The sequence below is a fragment of the Pocillopora damicornis genome, chromosome 5 (assembly GCF_964200805.1).
Source record: "Pocillopora damicornis chromosome 5, jaPocDami1.2, whole genome shotgun sequence".
Lineage (NCBI taxonomy): Eukaryota > Metazoa > Cnidaria > Anthozoa > Scleractinia > Pocilloporidae > Pocillopora > Pocillopora damicornis.
This window is the reverse complement of record NC_142674.1, coordinates 13,672,794-13,690,618: the sequence shown is the minus strand read 5'-3', so window position 1 is coordinate 13,690,618 and position 17,825 is coordinate 13,672,794. Positions and strand designations below refer to the sequence as shown.

General features: G+C 36.2%; 2 protein-coding genes across 2 annotated transcripts; one reads left to right on the top strand and one right to left on the bottom strand.

The window, feature by feature from the left end:
* Nucleotides 1-10,736: 10,736 nt before the first annotated feature.
* LOC149045439 (uncharacterized) lies at nt 10,737-11,884 on the bottom strand. The gene has a single exon (XM_089206135.1). It carries the CDS (start codon nt 11,869-11,871, stop codon nt 10,858-10,860), a length of 1,014 nt encoding a protein of 337 aa, XP_089062261.1. The 5' UTR covers nt 11,872-11,884; the 3' UTR covers nt 10,737-10,857.
* Nucleotides 11,885-12,131: 247 nt separating this feature from the next.
* LOC149045438 (uncharacterized) lies at nt 12,132-13,539 on the top strand. Its single transcript, XM_089206134.1, has one exon. It carries the CDS (start codon nt 12,378-12,380, stop codon nt 13,389-13,391), a length of 1,014 nt encoding a protein of 337 aa, XP_089062260.1. The 5' UTR covers nt 12,132-12,377; the 3' UTR covers nt 13,392-13,539.
* The last annotated feature ends 4,286 nt before the right edge of the window (nt 13,540-17,825 follow it).

Below are 17,825 nucleotides of genomic sequence, written 5' to 3'. Positions count from 1 at the left end.
TTAATTTATAGCTGAATTAAAGTAACGGCATTGAAATTGTGCAGAAATTGTAAAGAAAACTAACGAGACACAGCGATATGCAAGCTAAGGACACAAACAATAACGTCCAGTGATGAATATTTCAATTTGGCCATCGAAAACGCGATCTTTGCCGCAAGAATTTTCTTACAAATACGATTGCGATCTGATAATTTTTACGGAAAAATTTTAAGGTTTGCAAGGCTAAGAAGCAGTATTTTGATATTACCCGAAGCTTTCTCAGTGAATAAAGGTCATTGGTAGAATTTAAACTTGTGAAATTAATTCCTCAGAGAGGAGTTAACTCAGTTAACTCCCATTACAAAAGTGGAAAATAAAAAGACAATGACCTCGATCGAGTCGTGAGCACTGAATCAAATTCCATCCTGGTTTCGTTCTCTTTTTTTTTTTTTTTTGTAACACACGGTACACTATTTTACCATAAGCGAATTTGTGTCTATTGCCTCAGCTTACATTAAAGCTTTCCTCGAGTCCTCGTTAAAATTAACAGAAAGTGCTTAAAACACTTAGACTTGGCAAAACTATCAAATGAAACCTGAAATAGTGGACAACAAACGGAATTACTATAAAATCTTGAGTGCACATGCACTTTTGCGAGTAGTTTTTATTCTTATGCAAAAAGACCGATTAGTTTGTCGTTAAAATTTTCTTGAAGCAAAAACATGCCAACTTCTCCTTCTCTACGAGCAGCTTAGAGAATTCTAGTCGAGAACCACGCAGCGGAAATTAGGGCATAAAAAGGGAGCAGCCAGTTGGTAAACTGCATTTTAAATGAAAAAATTGATAAGTTTCAATAAATAGGATCTTTCTTATTATTAAAATCCGTGAGTTCGCCCCTTGAGGCGCCATTCTATAGGAAAGGAAGATGATTTAGTTTTCAATGGGTATACAGGCAAATATACAATAGTTTTTTGACCAATCAAAGCGCGCTTTTCGTATCAGTTAAGCTTTGACATAGTTTCCTTAAAGTATGAAGAACTGTCTGCTTCATTCAATCATTACTTAAATGAAAGTACCAAGTGTCTTTCAAGAGCCAAATGAAATTTAATTCGACTAGGTTTGGACTTGTGTACCATAACTTAGATTTAGTAGTTGTTGTTGTTGTTTTTTTTAAATTTTGTTTAACTTTTTTTCAACTGTGCTCAATATTTTGATATAGAAGTTTGTCACAGCACTATTCAAGTGGCAAAATAAAAAGCCCGGTTGTCGCCCAATCAGATCAGATCAGCGGAACGCACAAACCGTAGCGCAACTTCCTTGACCTCCTTACCGAGAGTAAAATTAGTTATGACTTCCCCAATAATATCGTTAACTAACAGTGATCGGAACACATGTTACTTTCTTTCTTTCTTTTATCACCCATCATGGTAACAACCAAACAATTGTGTTCTCTGCGTATTTTTCTAATTTTTTTTCCACGGAATCAATCAAAAATAATATTTGTGAGATAAAGTGGTTGAGAGTAATCTACTTTAATCAAAAGGGAACGAACAAACCCTAACTGGCCTCCTTTCCAAGAGTAACATGATTAAAAATTTCCAGTCTACCATTCTTGAGTGATGGTGCGCTTATAAGTGTTGTTTTCTTTCTTTTTTATCACACCTGCTGGTAACAAACAAACTCGTTAGACGGTAAGTACTTACATACTTTGCTACGTATCTATTTGCAAAATTTGTTTTAATAAAACGACATACATATAGGTCATTAACGTTGAAGTTGTGAGAAAATAGATCACGATTGAGTTTTTTTCACGTAATCAGACCAAAGTAATATTTGTGAGATAAAGTGGTTGGGAGTAATCTACTTTAATCAAAAGAAAACGAACAAACCCTAACTGGCCTCCTTTCCAAGAGTAACATGATTAAAAAATTCCAGTCTACCATTCTTGAGTGATGGTGCGCTTATAAGTGTTGTTTTCTTTCTTTTTTATCACACCTGCTGGTAACAAACAAACTCGTTAGGGGATAAGTACTTACATACTTTGCTACGTATCTATTTGCAAAATTTGTTTTAATAAAACGACATACATATAGGTCATTAACGTTGAAGTTGTGAGAAAAAAGATCACGATTGAGTTTTTTTCACGTAATCAGTCCAAAGTAATATTTGTGAGATAAAGTGGTTGAGAGTAATCTACTTTAGTCAAAAGGGAACGAACAAACCCTAACTGGCCTCCTTTCCAAGAGTAACATGATTAAAAATTTCCAGTCTACCATTCTTGAGTGATGGTGCGCTTACAAGTGTTGTTTTCTTTCTTTTTTTAACACACCTGCTGGTAACAAACAAACTCGTTAGCCTGTAAGTACTTAAATACTTTGCTACGTATCTATTTGCAAAATTTGTTTTAATAAAACGACATACATATAGGTCATTAACGTTGAAGTTGTGAGAAAATAGATCACGATTGAGTTTTTTTCACGTAATCAGTCCAAAGTAATAAACTCGTTAGGGGATAAGTACTTACATACTTTGCTACGTATCTATTTGCAAAATTTGTTTTAATAAAACGACATACATATAGGTCATTAACGTTGAAGTTGTGAGAAAATAGATCACGATTGAGTTTTTTTCACGTAATCAGTCCAAAGTAATATTTGTGAGATAAAGTGGTTGAGAGTAATCTACTTTAATCAAAAGGGAACGAACAAACCCTAACTGGCCTCCTTTCCAAGAGTAACATGATTAAAAATTTCCAGTCTACCATTCTTGAGTGATGGTGCGCTTATAAGGGTTGTTTTCTTTCTTTTTTAACACACCTGCTGGTAACAAACAAACTCGTTAGGGGGTAAGTACTTACAATTCAACTTACCATTTTTGTGTTATGCAGTTGTTTTATTTTAACGTTCCTGGCCTCCAATATAAACATGATTACTTTTTTTATTATCATCATTATTTCTTTTATCTTTTTTTTTAAGGGTAGTCGACATCTAGTTATGAGTTATATGGATATTTGTACTTACCGAGAGTAACATTAGTTATGGTGTCCCTGTTAATATCCTTGTGTGAGAGTGGTCTTAAGACATGTTTCTTGCTTTCTTGCTTTTATCATTTAACATGGTGGCAAACAAACTCATAAATGAAATGAAGTAGAGTTTTGTTGTTGTTGTTTTTTAAATTTTATTTTGTATTGTTTTCATTCTTTTATCACACATGATGGTAACAAATTAACTCATCAGGTGGTATTTTGCTATGTATTTATTTCTATAATTTTTCAGAAGAAAAGCAAATCGAAATATGATCTTGTACATTTAGAAGACAGATAACGATTAATTCATTTATTTATTAGTTTGTTTGTTTACTACACTTTATGATAAACTGAAGAGAATTGTTTGACCGCTGTATTTTACCATAGTATCAAAATAATATGGATTCTTTTGTGTGTTATTAAACTATGGATCAGGAGACCGTGGAACCTCCGAAACCTCCGGAACCTGCGGAACCTCCGAAACCCATATGTTTTCTTAAAAGAAAAGTAATCAGCTAAAAGAAAATTAAAAAGACCTGAACGCTGTCGGAAAGTTCGTTTTCGGGTATAAAAAAGAAAACTTTAAAAGATAAATATTTTTTAATTGTGCTGGACCTTCAACTTTAATTGTGACGACATTTACAGTACCAGTACAGGGGTATGTAATGTCATAAGGAGTGATCAGCAGTCACCTACCTGAGCTCTAACGGTTTCGTACCGCGATATCCGAATATCGCATCATCCGAAGGCTCTCAGCAAACCTTTAGGCTGGAATTCATTGTCCATTGCGCATGAAAAATTATTCCTTACTCAAAAATATTCCAGAACTTTTTAAGGTTGAGAGCGCGACTGTTTGTTGCCATGCAAATCCTTATATCTCACTAATTGCGCAACGTGAACATATTTGTATATTCACAAATGCTCACTGTATGAGCTTGGGTTTCCTGTGTTGGACGTCAAGGTAGATAAAAAAAATCATATTTCTCTTTTAACGTTACCTTCTTTATACCCGAAATCGAAATCTCGAACAGTGTTCAGGTATTTTTAGTTTCCTTACTATTTTTATGTACAAAAAAGTAATGGTTTCATAGGTTCCGTTGGTTCCGTTGGTTCCGCAGGTTCCAAAGGTTCCATCAGTTCTACTGGTTCTGAAGTGTAGCAAATCTCTTTCGTTTCCAAATTTCATGTAACAATTTTCCTCTCCCTCTCCTTCCTCTGTATTTTTTGTATTCACGCACAGCGCGCAGTATTTCAAAAATTAGCCAATCATGTCAAAGAACTCTAACCTTGACATTGGAAAACTGACATTTTTGGCGTACTTTTTATTCTATTTTATTCAATTAAATCAGATTCGAGCTTAGCACCCTCACCGAGAATAAGGCTCAATTAATTCCTCGCTCTTATTCTTATTAGGAGAACATTGAAAAACAAACAAACAAACAAAAAAAACAAAACAAAAAACCAAACGCAGACCAGATTGGAAAAAAAAAACTGTAACTTAGCTTTCCTGGCCTTTCTTTCTTGTCTGGTCTTTCTTTCTTGTCTGAAAATGAAGATTAATGATATCCACGCTAACAACCTTTAGGAAACGTGCACTAATTAATCTTGTTTACTTCCTTTTATCACTCCGGATGGTAACAAACAAACCTATCAGGTTGTAAGTACCCATTTGTTTTAATAACTTAATTTCGATATTGCTGTTTTGAGCAGCCTCCGGGTTGTATTTACATAAAGTTGAATTTGGATATTTCCAGTTCTTTATGTAATTAAAATTCATATATCCAAATTAAATCATGCACAAAAACTACAACCAACGGCCTATTCTTTTTAAAATTATATTAAGATAACTCAATATCTTCATACTGTAGAACTTATCTTCAAAAGATTATCCATTGAAAAAGTAACAAAAAGGCGGAACAGAAATTGAATAGGATTACGTTGGACGCTAGTCACATCATTCTTGGGCAGTTGAATACTGTCGCAATAGCGTGGAATTTCTCGAAAGAAATGTTATACCTGTATTTTAAAAGATTTTTAGTAACATGTGCACACAGCCGTCGTTCCAAGTCGTTGCGTTGGCAGTGCCCGTGGGCAATCTGAAGCCCTTGGTTCTGATTGGTTACCCGAGCGGGCAAGATAGGCCCATCTTGCTCCCTTGGGATTGCCCGACTAATAAAGCTCGTAAATTTTTAGACAATGTCGGTGATGGAGTCGCAAAAAAGTGGCAGAACGTAATCAAAACAAAGGAAGTAAAAACGGCTGTAGTTTGTTTATTGTGCTGCAAACAGAGTTGGCTTCCTTCCCCACCTCTCGAAATCAACGAGTTATTCTTGATTTTTAGTAGACCCAAAGTTATCGCAAAAAAATGTGGAGCCCTTTGAGCATGGGTGCACTGGATAAGTTTTGAATTCTTTTAGTATCTCTATGGGTGGTAACAAACAAACTTATCATTATAAACGTACCCATTTATTGTGCTATTTATTTTTATAACTTCTTGGTCTACTTGGTATTTCTGTAAGCTGAGCCTATCCAGCTAAATTTATCTTAACTTTGGGTTGTATTTTTTTAAATTTAAAATTGAATTTCATTGACCATTCGTTCAGTTTATAACTTGACACATTACATTCGGTCAAGCTAAAGAATGTTATTTGACATACCAATGTCATATAACATAGGCTTAACTATATCACAATAATGTTCCACTGATAAGTCGTTGAGCTATGTCATGATTAATAGATGCTCTCTATCAGCCAAATTTGTATCAGTACTGAATAAGTTGCAAAAGTTATTCGAATCAATTACGGTACTGTCAGCCTTACTGGAGCAACACAGAGAGTTGGTAAAATGCGAGGAATTAAGTAACTCTAAGAAGAGACTGTGTAGTTCGATATTGAACGATAGGATCGAAAAAGATGATGATCAAAACGTCCATATGTTGAAAATTGGATAAAAGGGCAATTTGCTTTAACAGTCGATTTTCTTTTTCAACACTTATTACAAATCTTTGTTTTTCTTTTTCTTTTACCGGCATTCTTCAAAATCAATCGATCTCCAGGCTGTAAGTAACATTCAATGTATTTAGTTACGCATATCGCAGAAATTTTATGTATTTACAGGCCAGAAGGTATTTTGAATTGAGCTATAACTTTAAATCGTTAATTTCTTACTTCTTTTAACTTTTTTTTTCCTCATTTGTTACCGGATAAATCAGATGGTAAGTTTTTACTCTCATTATCCAAACGAGCTTTTATCGATAACACTTTTTACTCATTTACTCAGGCGCTCAAGGTTGGTGTCGGCTCAGTTCCAAACCGCCGTCAGAGCTCATAAGCATATGCGTAAGGCAAGCTTTTCACACATTTCACATAGAGGCTTAAACAGCTAGTCATAAACCATTTGAAAATTCTTTCTCAGATAGCTAGCAGTAGCCATGGGTGAGATGGAATCCTGTCAGTTGACAATGGAATCATAAAATAAAGAGCGATAGTGACCAGTCAAAACCAAGAAAACTTAATCGAGCACACGCCATTATTGTTGGCATTCTTGATTCTAGTTAAAGTGAATATTTTTCTATAAAATAAATACTTTATTTACCAAGCTTGTTCAGTAATGATGGCTGGATATTAACCTAGTTCTTGGCCTTATAAGCCCTGATGTCCTCCCACTGGGTCAATAAAGCATGTGTGGAGTGGATAACATTTTTGCGTGCCTTACAACTGCCTCTCATTTTCCCCCACGTAATTCATATGTTAAATACCGGTGAAAAATGTTGCAAGAAAGTGACTAGCATCACTACCATCGCCTGAACCCCCGAACTTTTGGACAGCCAGAGAAGAACGCAATTTAAATTTAGGCAATGCAATTCACCATGAAATTCAAAGAGAGTGATTAGAACTACAGAAGTGGTTAGACTATACTTAAGGTCCATTCGATCATTGTTCGCCTGGCGGAGTTTTACACTTACTTAAAAATAAATTTGTTCCTGGCTGTTATTGCTACAACTTCAAGCTTGGTAATTTTACTTACCTCGATCACATTAATTTACTTTTCTGAATGCCAGTCGTATTGTTAAAAACGAATTAAACTGACCAAGAACTTCTTGGGAGGGATTCATTTTCTTCGAATTATTTCAATTATACTCAGTACAAATGTCATAAAAGATTCAAATTATTTTGATTTGCACAACCATCAATCGAAAATGTGTCCAGCGGAAGTTTAATATTTTGTGGTTAGTACTAGTAAACATAATTAGTCCCCCACAATTGTCTTTTATTTATTTTATTTTTTTTCGGAGAGGGTGGGGGGGGGGGGTAAATTTTGAAAAAGAAAAAGATTGAATTATAAAATCGTTCTCTAAAGTAACAGTAACGATTTACGAATTGTTGTGCTCTTCATTGCATATTATCATTAATGTCTTTAATACCGTATCTGGTAAAATAATTAAGCAAGCAGTAGTATCAACAGTAATGTTAATCGAAAATTAATATTTTTTCCTTTGATCTTTGTTTCTCTAAAATCTGCGATGGATTAAAGAGCGTAAGTATTTTATCTTCTTTTTATATAGTCCAGCCCTATTTTGAGTATTTCTGTCAGAAAGTCCAGCTCATTACTCGCCCACCAGCCTTCTCCTATGGCCTTCCACGCCTGGTGTGGGAGTGGAATGGTTTAAGGTGTAGAGGAAAATTCAGTTGATCTTTATCACAATTTCTTTTAGCTGTATACACCTTAGCTTTGTATTTTTATCTATGTTTGCCAACGCCTTATGGGCGGTAATTTCTCTGCACGTGGTGAAGATATCATATTTTTGATCCCCTTACTGTGCTTATGAATTCAGCTGGCTTGCTTCTGTCAGTTGTTCCCGGCTCAAAAGGGACAAAATGAAGGATCTTATTGAACCTCTGTATGCCTGTCTGTGACTCCATCGCACAGCGATCACCACGATAAACAGTGATGATGAATGTGTAGCCTTCAAACTTGTTTGTAGAGAAAAAAAATTAAATGTTGAGTAAATCGGAGTAATAAACCACTTAGTATTTTGGGAGAACACGACAGTAGTTTAAAAACCATAAGCCAGAGAAAAGTAACAAATTATTTCAACGTTTTGACGTAAGAGAAAAAATTAAAATGCTAAGTTACATTCTTCTTGTGTTGTAAATGAGAACTGTGTCTTATGAGTTAATGGTAGTTTGTGTGTTAATCCATTTGCTTTTTTTCTCTTTTCAATTTTCTTTTACTCTGTTGCACTGACCCACATTTGACAAATCAGGGAGTAAGTAACGTTTTCTTTGCTTAATAGCGATCAAACCACACTTTCTATCGGTTAATCGGCGTATTAAACCACTTAGTATGCTGGGAGAACACGACAGTAGTTTGTAAACCATAAGCGAGAGAAAAGTAACAAATTATTTCAACGTTTTGACGTAAGAGAAAAAAATAAAATGCTAAGTTACATTCTTCTTGTGTTGTAAGTGAGAACTGTGTCTTATGAGTTAATGGTGGTTTGTGTGTTAATCCATTTGCTTTTTTTCTCTTTTCAATTTTCTTTTAATCTGTTGCACTGACCCACATTTGACAAATCAGTAGGTAAGTAACGTTTTCTTTGCTTAATAGCGATCAAACCACACTTTCTATCGGTTAATCGGCGCATTAAATCACTTAGTATGTTGGGAGAACACGACAGTAGTTTGTAAACCATAAGCCAGAGAAAAGGAACAAATTATTTCAACGTTTGACGTAAGAGAAAAAAATAAAATGCTAAGTTACATTCTTCTTGCGTTGTAAATGAGAACTGTGTCTTATGAGTTAATGGTAGTTTGTGTGTTAATCCATTTGCTTTTTTCTCTTTTCATATTTCTTTTAATCTGTTGCATTGACCCACATTTGACAAATCAGCACGTAAGTAACGTTTTCTTTGCTTAATAGCGATCAAACCACACTTTCTATCGGTTAATCGGCGTATTAAACCACTTAGTATGCTGGGAGAACACGACAGCAGTTTGTAAACAATAAGCCAGAGAAAAGTAACAAATTATTTCAACGTTTGACGTAAGAGAAAAAAATAAAATGCTAAGTTACATTCTTCTTGCGTTGTAAATGAGAACTGTGTCTTATGAGTTAATGGTAGTTTGTGTGTTAATCCATTTGCCTTTTTTCTCTTTTCAATTTTCTTTTAATCTGTTGCCGTGACCCACATTTGACAAATCAGGGTGTAAGTAACGTTTTCTTTGCTTAATAGCGATCAAACCACACTTTCTATCGGTTAATCGGCGCATTAAATCACTTAGTATGTTGGGAGAACACGACAGTAGTTTGTAAACCATAGGCCAGAGAAAAGGAACAAATTATTTCAACGTTTGACGTAAGAGAAAAAAATAAAATGCTAAGTTACATTCTTCTTGCGTTGTAAATGAGAACTGTGTCTTATGAGTTAATGGTAGTTTGTGTGTTAATCCATTTGCTTTTTTCTCTTTTCATATTTCTTTTAATCTGTTGCACTGACCCACATTTGACAAATCAGCACGTAAGTAACGTTTTCTTTGCTTAATAGCGATCAAACCACACTTTCTATCGGTTAATCGGCGTATTAAACCACTTAGTATGCTGGGAGAACACGACAGCAGTTTGTAAACAATAAGCCAGAGAAAAGTAACAAATTATTTCAACGTTTGACGTAAGAGAAAAAAATAAAATGCTAAGTTACATTCTTCTTGCGTTGTAAATGAGAACTGTGTCTTATGAGTTAATGGTAGTTTGTGTGTTAATCCATTTGCCTTTTTTCTCTTTTCAATTTTCTTTTAATCTGTTGCCGTGACCCACATTTGACAAATCAGGGAGTAAGTAACGTTTTCTTTGCTTAATAGCGATCAAACCACACTTTCTATCGGTTAATCGGCGCATTAAATCACTTAGTATGTTGGGAGAACACGACAGTAGTTTGTAAACCATAAGCCAGAGAAAAGGAACAAATTATTTCAACGTTTGACGTAAGAGAAAAAAATAAAATGCTAAGTTACATTCTTCTTGCGTTGTAAATGAGAACTGTGTCTTATGAGTTAATGGTAGTTTGTGTGTTAATCCATTTGCCTTTTTTCTCTTTTCAATTTTCTTTTAATCTGTTGCACTGACCCTCATTTGACAAATCAGTGTGTAAGTAACGTTTTCTTTGCTTAATAGCGATCAAACCACACTTTCTATCGGTTAATCGGCGCATTAAATCACTTAGTATGTTGGGAGAACACGACAGTAGTTTGTAAACCATAAGCCAGAGAAAAGGAACAAATTATTTCAACGTTTGACGTAAGAGAAAAAAATAAAATGCTAAGTTACATTCTTCTTGCGTTGTAAATGAGAACTGTGTCTTATGAGTTAATGGTAGTTTGTGTGTTAATCCATTTGCCTTTTTTCTCTTTTCAATTTTCTTTTAATCTGTTGCCGTGACCCACATTTGACAAATCAGCAAGTAAGTAACGTTATCTTTGCTTAATAGCGATCAAACCACTCTTTCTATCGGTTAATCGGCGTATTAGAACACTTAGTATGTTAGGAGATTACGACAGTAGTTTGTAAAGCATAAACCAGAGAAAAGTAACAAATTATTTCAATGTTTTGACGTAAGAGAAGCACCTTGAGCAATTCTTACGCATCTTTCGTGCTCTCCAAACTTACCGCGTGCTTCATATCTCGATGAACGCACGCTGAGGTATAAACCAATTGTTAAATTTAAGTTTAGAAAAAACCAGGAAAGATTTATTACTCGACGTTTCGGGGTCATCGTGACTCCATTATCAAGAGACTAGTTTAAAAACATGCAAATAAGGAAAGGTACAAGAATAGCATAAATTAGAATGAACGGCTTAAACAAACACCTTTGCGCGGATGGAATCCGTTTGCACGTTCAATGTTGGCTTACGCATGCGAATATACAACATTTCATTAACAAGGCAATCAAATTTGCCGTTACATTTCGCGATGACGTTGAATTGCTCGATCAAGCGTTCAGGTATTTCACTATTGTGCTGGAGGTGGTAGTGTTTGTAGATAGAAGATGATTTCCTTTTGTGCCCTTCTACGCGATCGTGTAAGTGACCACGAGTATAGCCCACATACCCTGCATCACACAGGTTACATTTAAATTCATAAACGATACATTGTTGGTTAACAATAGGGGGCTTAATTTCGTGTTGCTTAAGCTGTTGATCGAGCTTAGGGCTAACGAACACTGGTTGGACAGTCACGCTTAACTTCGAGCTTAGACTGTTCAGTTGTTGTTTAACATGATTAGCTGACGATTGGTCCTTGAAGGGTAACACTAATCTCACAATCTCCGATGATACGTCTGGTGATGGACAGGGCTCTGCAGATGAAATCCTTCTCTCAACGAACCGCTTGATTGTAGTTTCAACCAGTGGCTTTGGGTATTTCAAGTTATGAAAAACCCTTCTAAGGCGGTCACATTCCTCGGAGAAGAAAGACCAGTTAGAAGATAATCGATAGGCGCGATCCACCATGGTGTTAACTAGGCTGCGCTTGTACTTAATGTCAACATGACTCTGGAAATGCAGAAGGAGACCCGTGTTGGTTCTTTTGATGTAGACCTTGCTCTCAATCTTTGGTGCACGGTTAAGCAGTTCAGTTCCTAGAAAGGGAAGGGATCCTTCCCGTTCGACTTCCATGGTAAACCGGAGGGAGGGATGGGTAGAGTTAAGGGTGTCTAGAAACTGGCCAGCGGTCACCCTATCAGGCATTACGGTCAGGGTGTCATCGACGTACCTCCGGTAATAGCGCGGAAGTTGACCGTGTTGTTCGAGGTTTTCCTCAATCGAGCACATGAAGACGTTAGCCAGCAACGGTCCAAGGGGAGAACCCATAGCGACTCCATCTGTCTGCTCGTATAAAGCACCGTCAAACTGGAAAAGCTGGTTTTTCGTAGCTGCTCGGAGGAGGTCGATTAGGTCCGCTTTAGATATGTTCAAGCTGTGCGTCTCGTTGAACCAATCCTGGGCAAAGGCTTTTTCAGCTAAGATCTGTATTGTTTCCTCCAAGGGTACATTTGTAAACAATGAGGTGACGTCATAGGAAACTAAAATTTCGCCGTTCTTGATCTCGAAGCCTCGTACTTTGCAAAGTACGAGGCTTCGAGATCAAGAACGGCGAAATTTTAGTTTCCTATGACGTCACCTCATTGTTTACAAATGTACCCTTGGAGGAAACAATACAGATCTTAGCTGAAAAAGCCTTTGCCCAGGATTGGTTCAACGAGACGCACAGCTTGAACATCTCTAAAGCGGACCTAATCGACCTCCTCCGAGCAGCTACGAAAAACCAGCTTTTCCAGTTTGACGGTGCTTTATACGAGCAGACAGATGGAGTCGCTATGGGTTCTCCCCTTGGACCGTTGCTGGCTAACGTCTTCATGTGCTCGATTGAGGAAAACCTCGAACAACACGGTCAACTTCCGCGCTATTACCGGAGGTACGTCGATGACACCCTGACCGTAATGCCTGATAGGGTGACCGCTGGCCAGTTTCTAGACACCCTTAACTCTACCCATCCCTCCCTCCGGTTTACCATGGAAGTCGAACGGGAAGGATCCCTTCCCTTTCTAGGAACTGAACTGCTTAACCGTGCACCAAAGATTGAGAGCAAGGTCTACATCAAAAGAACCAACACGGGTCTCCTTCTGCATTTCCAGAGTCATGTTGACATTAAGTACAAGCGCAGCCTAGTTAACACCATGGTGGATCGCGCTTATCGATTATCTTCTAACTGGTCTTTCTTCTCCGAGGAATGTGACCGCCTTAGAAGGGTTTTTCATAACTTGAAATACCCAAAGCCACTGGTTGAAACTACAATCAAGCGGTTCGTTGAGAGAAGGATTTCATCTGCAGAGCCCTGTCCATCACCAGACGTATCATCGGAGATTGTGAGATTAGTGTTACCCTTCAAGGACCAATCGTCAGCTAATCATGTTAAACAACAACTGAACAGTCTAAGCTCGAAGTTAAGCGTGACTGTCCAACCAGTGTTCGTTAGCCCTAAGCTCGATCAACAGCTTAAGCAACACGAAATTAAGCCCCCTATTGTTAACCAACAATGTATCGTTTATGAATTTAAATGTAACCTGTGTGATGCAGGGTATGTGGGCTATACTCGTGGTCACTTACACGATCGCGTAGAAGGGCACAAAAGGAAATCATCTTCTATCTACAAACACTACCACCTCCAGCACAATAGTGAAATACCTGAACGCTTGATCGAGCAATTCAACGTCATCGCGAAATGTAACGGCAAATTTGATTGCCTTGTTAATGAAATGTTGTATATTCGCATGCGTAAGCCAACATTGAACGTGCAAACGGATTCCATCCGCGCAAAGGTGTTTGTTTAAGCCGTTCATTCTAATTTATGCTATTCTTGTACCTTTCCTTATTTGCATGTTTTTAAACTAGTCTCTTGATAATGGAGTCACGATGACCCCGAAACGTCGAGTAATAAATCTTTCCTGGTTTTTTCTATGCCTTTGCTTTAGCAAATCCCTGCTGATTAAATTTAAGTTGTACAACAAATTTACGCTCTTGGTGTGTCTTTCCGAATCCATTCAATTTGGACATTTGTACCGTAAATTGCACAATAGAAACTGAAGGAGTTTAATGAGAAAAGGCCGCATTGAATCCCCGTGTGTTTCGTTGGAGTGTGCCATTCGAATTTAGTTTTTGTGTAGGAAAGAGCAGATTTACACACGCGATTGCAGCAAAGAAACGAACAAACTCCCACAACTTCAAAATAAAAAAATTGAATTTACTCACATTTTCTTTGCTCGCCGTTTGCTTAATGAATAGAGGTAAATCTTCGTACATGAATTAATCGTCGATAGGAGTGAATAATACTTTTCGTTAGATCATCGACTGTTTTTGAAGAAAAGATTGTCGTGACAGTCCTCGCTAAACTAGTTCCGTCTTTTTTAAAATGTTCTTGCGCTTTTTTTTTCTTATGCGCTCCCTAATTGACAGGTGTCAGATTGTGACAGATATTTGTAAAAATAATGTTTCAAAGTTTCTTTGGAAGCCTTTTAAATCACCTTTATCGTTACGGAAATGAAAGTGTTTCGGTGAGGCATCTCTCTTTAATTTGCATCACCTCTATTTTAACTACCATTTACTCGCTCAAAAATTGTTGAGTTTATGAAAGATTTTGCCGTATTTACAGCCCTAAATCATTCGGGTTTCTTTGGAAAGAATTTCGTCAAGTTTAAAAATAATAAATATTTATTTACCGGCTAAGGGTCGGTCCGTATAGTGAAAAACTGTGACCTAGGTCTTGAAATGTTTTTCACCATATGGACCTCCCAGCCGGCAAATAACATATATATATCATTTGTGTTTCTGGATCAAAAGAAAAGGTTGGAAGTAAATATGGGTGAAAAGTGAAATTTACTGTCTATCATTGTAAATATTGGAAAATCAAGGCAATACTGTCTTAAAGAAAACATTAATGATTCCCTCTTTATCAAATGAGACGATCAGGAATGAGTTTTGAGTGATATAACTTAGCCAAGACTGCCACCGTTATTTTGGACATCCACTTGGGTAAATTTTGGTCACGTGCTAGGCAACGTATAATCAAGAACAAGATAGAATTTCATTTCAGGCCTATTTATCCATTTTGTGATGTATAACTTTCGCATTTTCGTACGTAATATCTATTTAGAATCTTCAAATTGTCTTGAAACTTAAAAGAAAATTGTTCTTTAAAAATTCACTGGAAATCGGTAGCCAAAATTATTTGTTTAGGTGTTATTTGATTTTCGTGTTAACCCGTAATTTCGTCAGTAGCTGGCACCTTTTGTTGCTCCACACAGGAAAAACACACGATACGAAATGTAATGATCGATTTTGTCCCTAAACTCACGCCATAACAGAAAAAGCTTTTGAACACCTGTAAAACTCCGAGCGCTTCGGAGTAAGTGATATTTTTAATTAATCTTCGGATTGTTTTCAAGCTCAAGGATTGTAAATTACAATTTTATGGAAAACGAAGGTTGTTCTCTTATTTCATTGTGAATCCTCGCAAGCCTGCCGGTCGCTAGCGCCGCTTGTTGAAACTAATACGAAAAAAAATAAACTCTTTTAAGATTATCATTGGCTTCTATTTCACCTCAACACTACTCTTAGTAACAAAGGTCGCCATTTCGTTTGTTTATTACTCGCAAAAAACTATCAAATGCACTCAAAAGCCTGAAATTGAAATCGAGCGAGCGACCGAGCGAGTGCCATTCTCCACATCATATCTACAACTCGCTCTTGCGCATGCGCGCAATTCACGAGTTAAAAACGAAATGTTAAGTTACATTCTTCTTGTGTTGTAAATGAGAACTGTGTCTTATGAGTTAATGGTAGTTTGTGTGTTAATCCATTTGCTTTTTTTCTCTTTTCATTTTCCTTTTAATTTGTTGAACTGACCCACATTTGACAAATCAGCACGTAAGTAACGTTTTCTTTGCTTAATAGCGATCAAACCACACTTTCTATCGGTTTATCGGCGTAATTAACCACTTAGTATGTTGGGAGAACACGACAATAGTTTGTAAACTATAAGCCGGGGAAAAGTATCAAATGTGTTAAACGTTTTAACGTAAGAGAAAAAGTGAAATGTTAAGTTACATTCCTCTTGCGTTGTAAATAGGAACTGTCTTATGAGTTAATGGTAGTTGTGTGTTAATCTATTTGCTTTTTTTTTCTCTTTTCAATTTCCGTTGAATTTGTTGCACTGACCCTCATCTGACAAACCAGTGAGTAAGTAACATTTTCTATGCTTAATAGCGATCAAACTACACTTTCTGTCTGTTTATCAAATTAGTTAAACGTTTTGACGTAAGAGAAAAAAATAAAATGTTAAGTTACATTCTTCTTACATTGTAAGTAAGAACTGTGTCTTATGAGTTAATGGTAGTTTGTGTGTTAATCCATTTGCTTTTTTTCTTTTCATTTACCTTTTACTCTGTTGCACTGACCCACATTTGACAAATCAGTATGTAAGTAGCGTTTCCTTTGCTTAATAGCGATTACACCACACTTTGTATTGGTTTATCGGCGCAATGAACCAATTAGTTTGTTGGGAGAACACGACAAAAGTTTGTAAATCACAAGCCAGACAAAAGTATTAAATAAGTCATAAGTTCTTACGTTAGAAGAAAAATAGATTGTTGAGTTATATTTTACTTGCGTTGTAAATAAGAATTGTCTCACGAATTAATGGTAGTTTATGAGCTAATTTATTCGTTATGGTTTCTCTCTTTTCATTTTCCTTTTGATGTTGCACTGACCCACATTTGACAAACCAGGGCGTAAGTAACGTTTTCTTTGCTTCATAGCGATTAAACCACCACATTTTCTATCGGTTTATCGGCGTAACAGACCACCAAGCATGTTGAGAGGCACCGTCCCCCTCCCTCGAATTTGTGTTACACAATAGGCGCCCCTCTTGAGTAAGCACTCTCATTCCAATAAGCGCCCATATTTAGTTTCAGTGATAGCATGCTCATCTTCCTTGAAATTCTCAATTAAAGTCCCAGTACAAAAATAACCATCTGCATTTTCTCAAGAAATAAATAAGCGCTCTCTTTCAAATAAGCGGCCACTTCTGAGGTAACAAAGGTAAATACGCACCCGGGCGTTAAAATCGAATCATTACGATACTTAACCTTAGCAACACGTGAGATAAGAAGCGATAAAACAAAACAAAAAACACATTTGTCTGTTAGCGATGACAACTTTAAGGAATGTGCATTTCTAACTGATACATATTTTTTTAGACATGGTTTAATGCTACCCTGGTTCAAAGATTTTATAAATGTAACCGAGAAATGACATTTCATAGACCCAAAGTTTCGACACTCCCGTCTCGTGCCTTCATCAGGGTTGATCTAATTGCTGCGACAAGAGGTCCTTTTATATTCTCACTAATTACCTGCCTGAATGAAGGCACTAGACTGGGGTGTCGAAACATAGGGTCTATGGATTGTAACTTCACGGTTACATTCATTAAATCTTTTAACCAGAGTAGCATCAAACCATGTCTGATTGTCCATCTGGTTGCCTTGTGAACTTTTATATAATATATGTTTGTTTTTTTTTCTTATAACCTACCTTAACTGGCAAACAGATCGTAAGTATGATTTTTTTAATAGTAATTTGGAGGGTTTCAGTTGTCATTTGCCTGCCTACAAAAGCAATAAAAATCATGTAGCACAACGTTATTTAGTCTTGGCAATAGTTTAAATTGCATTTTTTTTATTATCATTATTAAGAATAAATATATGAATGTGAAATCATAATTACAAATATACATGTCCTTTATATATATATACATGTTTTTCGTTTTGCTTCCGAACCTATGATTGGAAATTGAATTACGTTGTCTTTAACTGGGCTCTAATAAAGATTAGTATTCAAGGTGGAAGTTAAGCAATAAAAGATCCTATATGATCCCGTTGTCCAAGTTGGTTAAAGCTTTAATGGTATGTGTAGTAGACCACAAAATTGAGATTTCATCGCTTTGAAACTAAGAGTTAAGGTCATAATTAGATAAATGTTTTTGCACTAAACCAAACTGTTGATCAGAAGTTCTGGACGACTTACTAATGAATATAAACCCACTCGTTACTGAACTAATTTAATTCATTTGTTTTTCTGTTGACTTTTTTCATTTCACTCCTTGGCCTTGGTATTTGACGAAAACGATTAGCAAGTAAGTACAAATTTATATTTTAATCTGTAAGGATAATTTATTCCTGGTTTATGTCTTGATATGTTAATAGACTTTG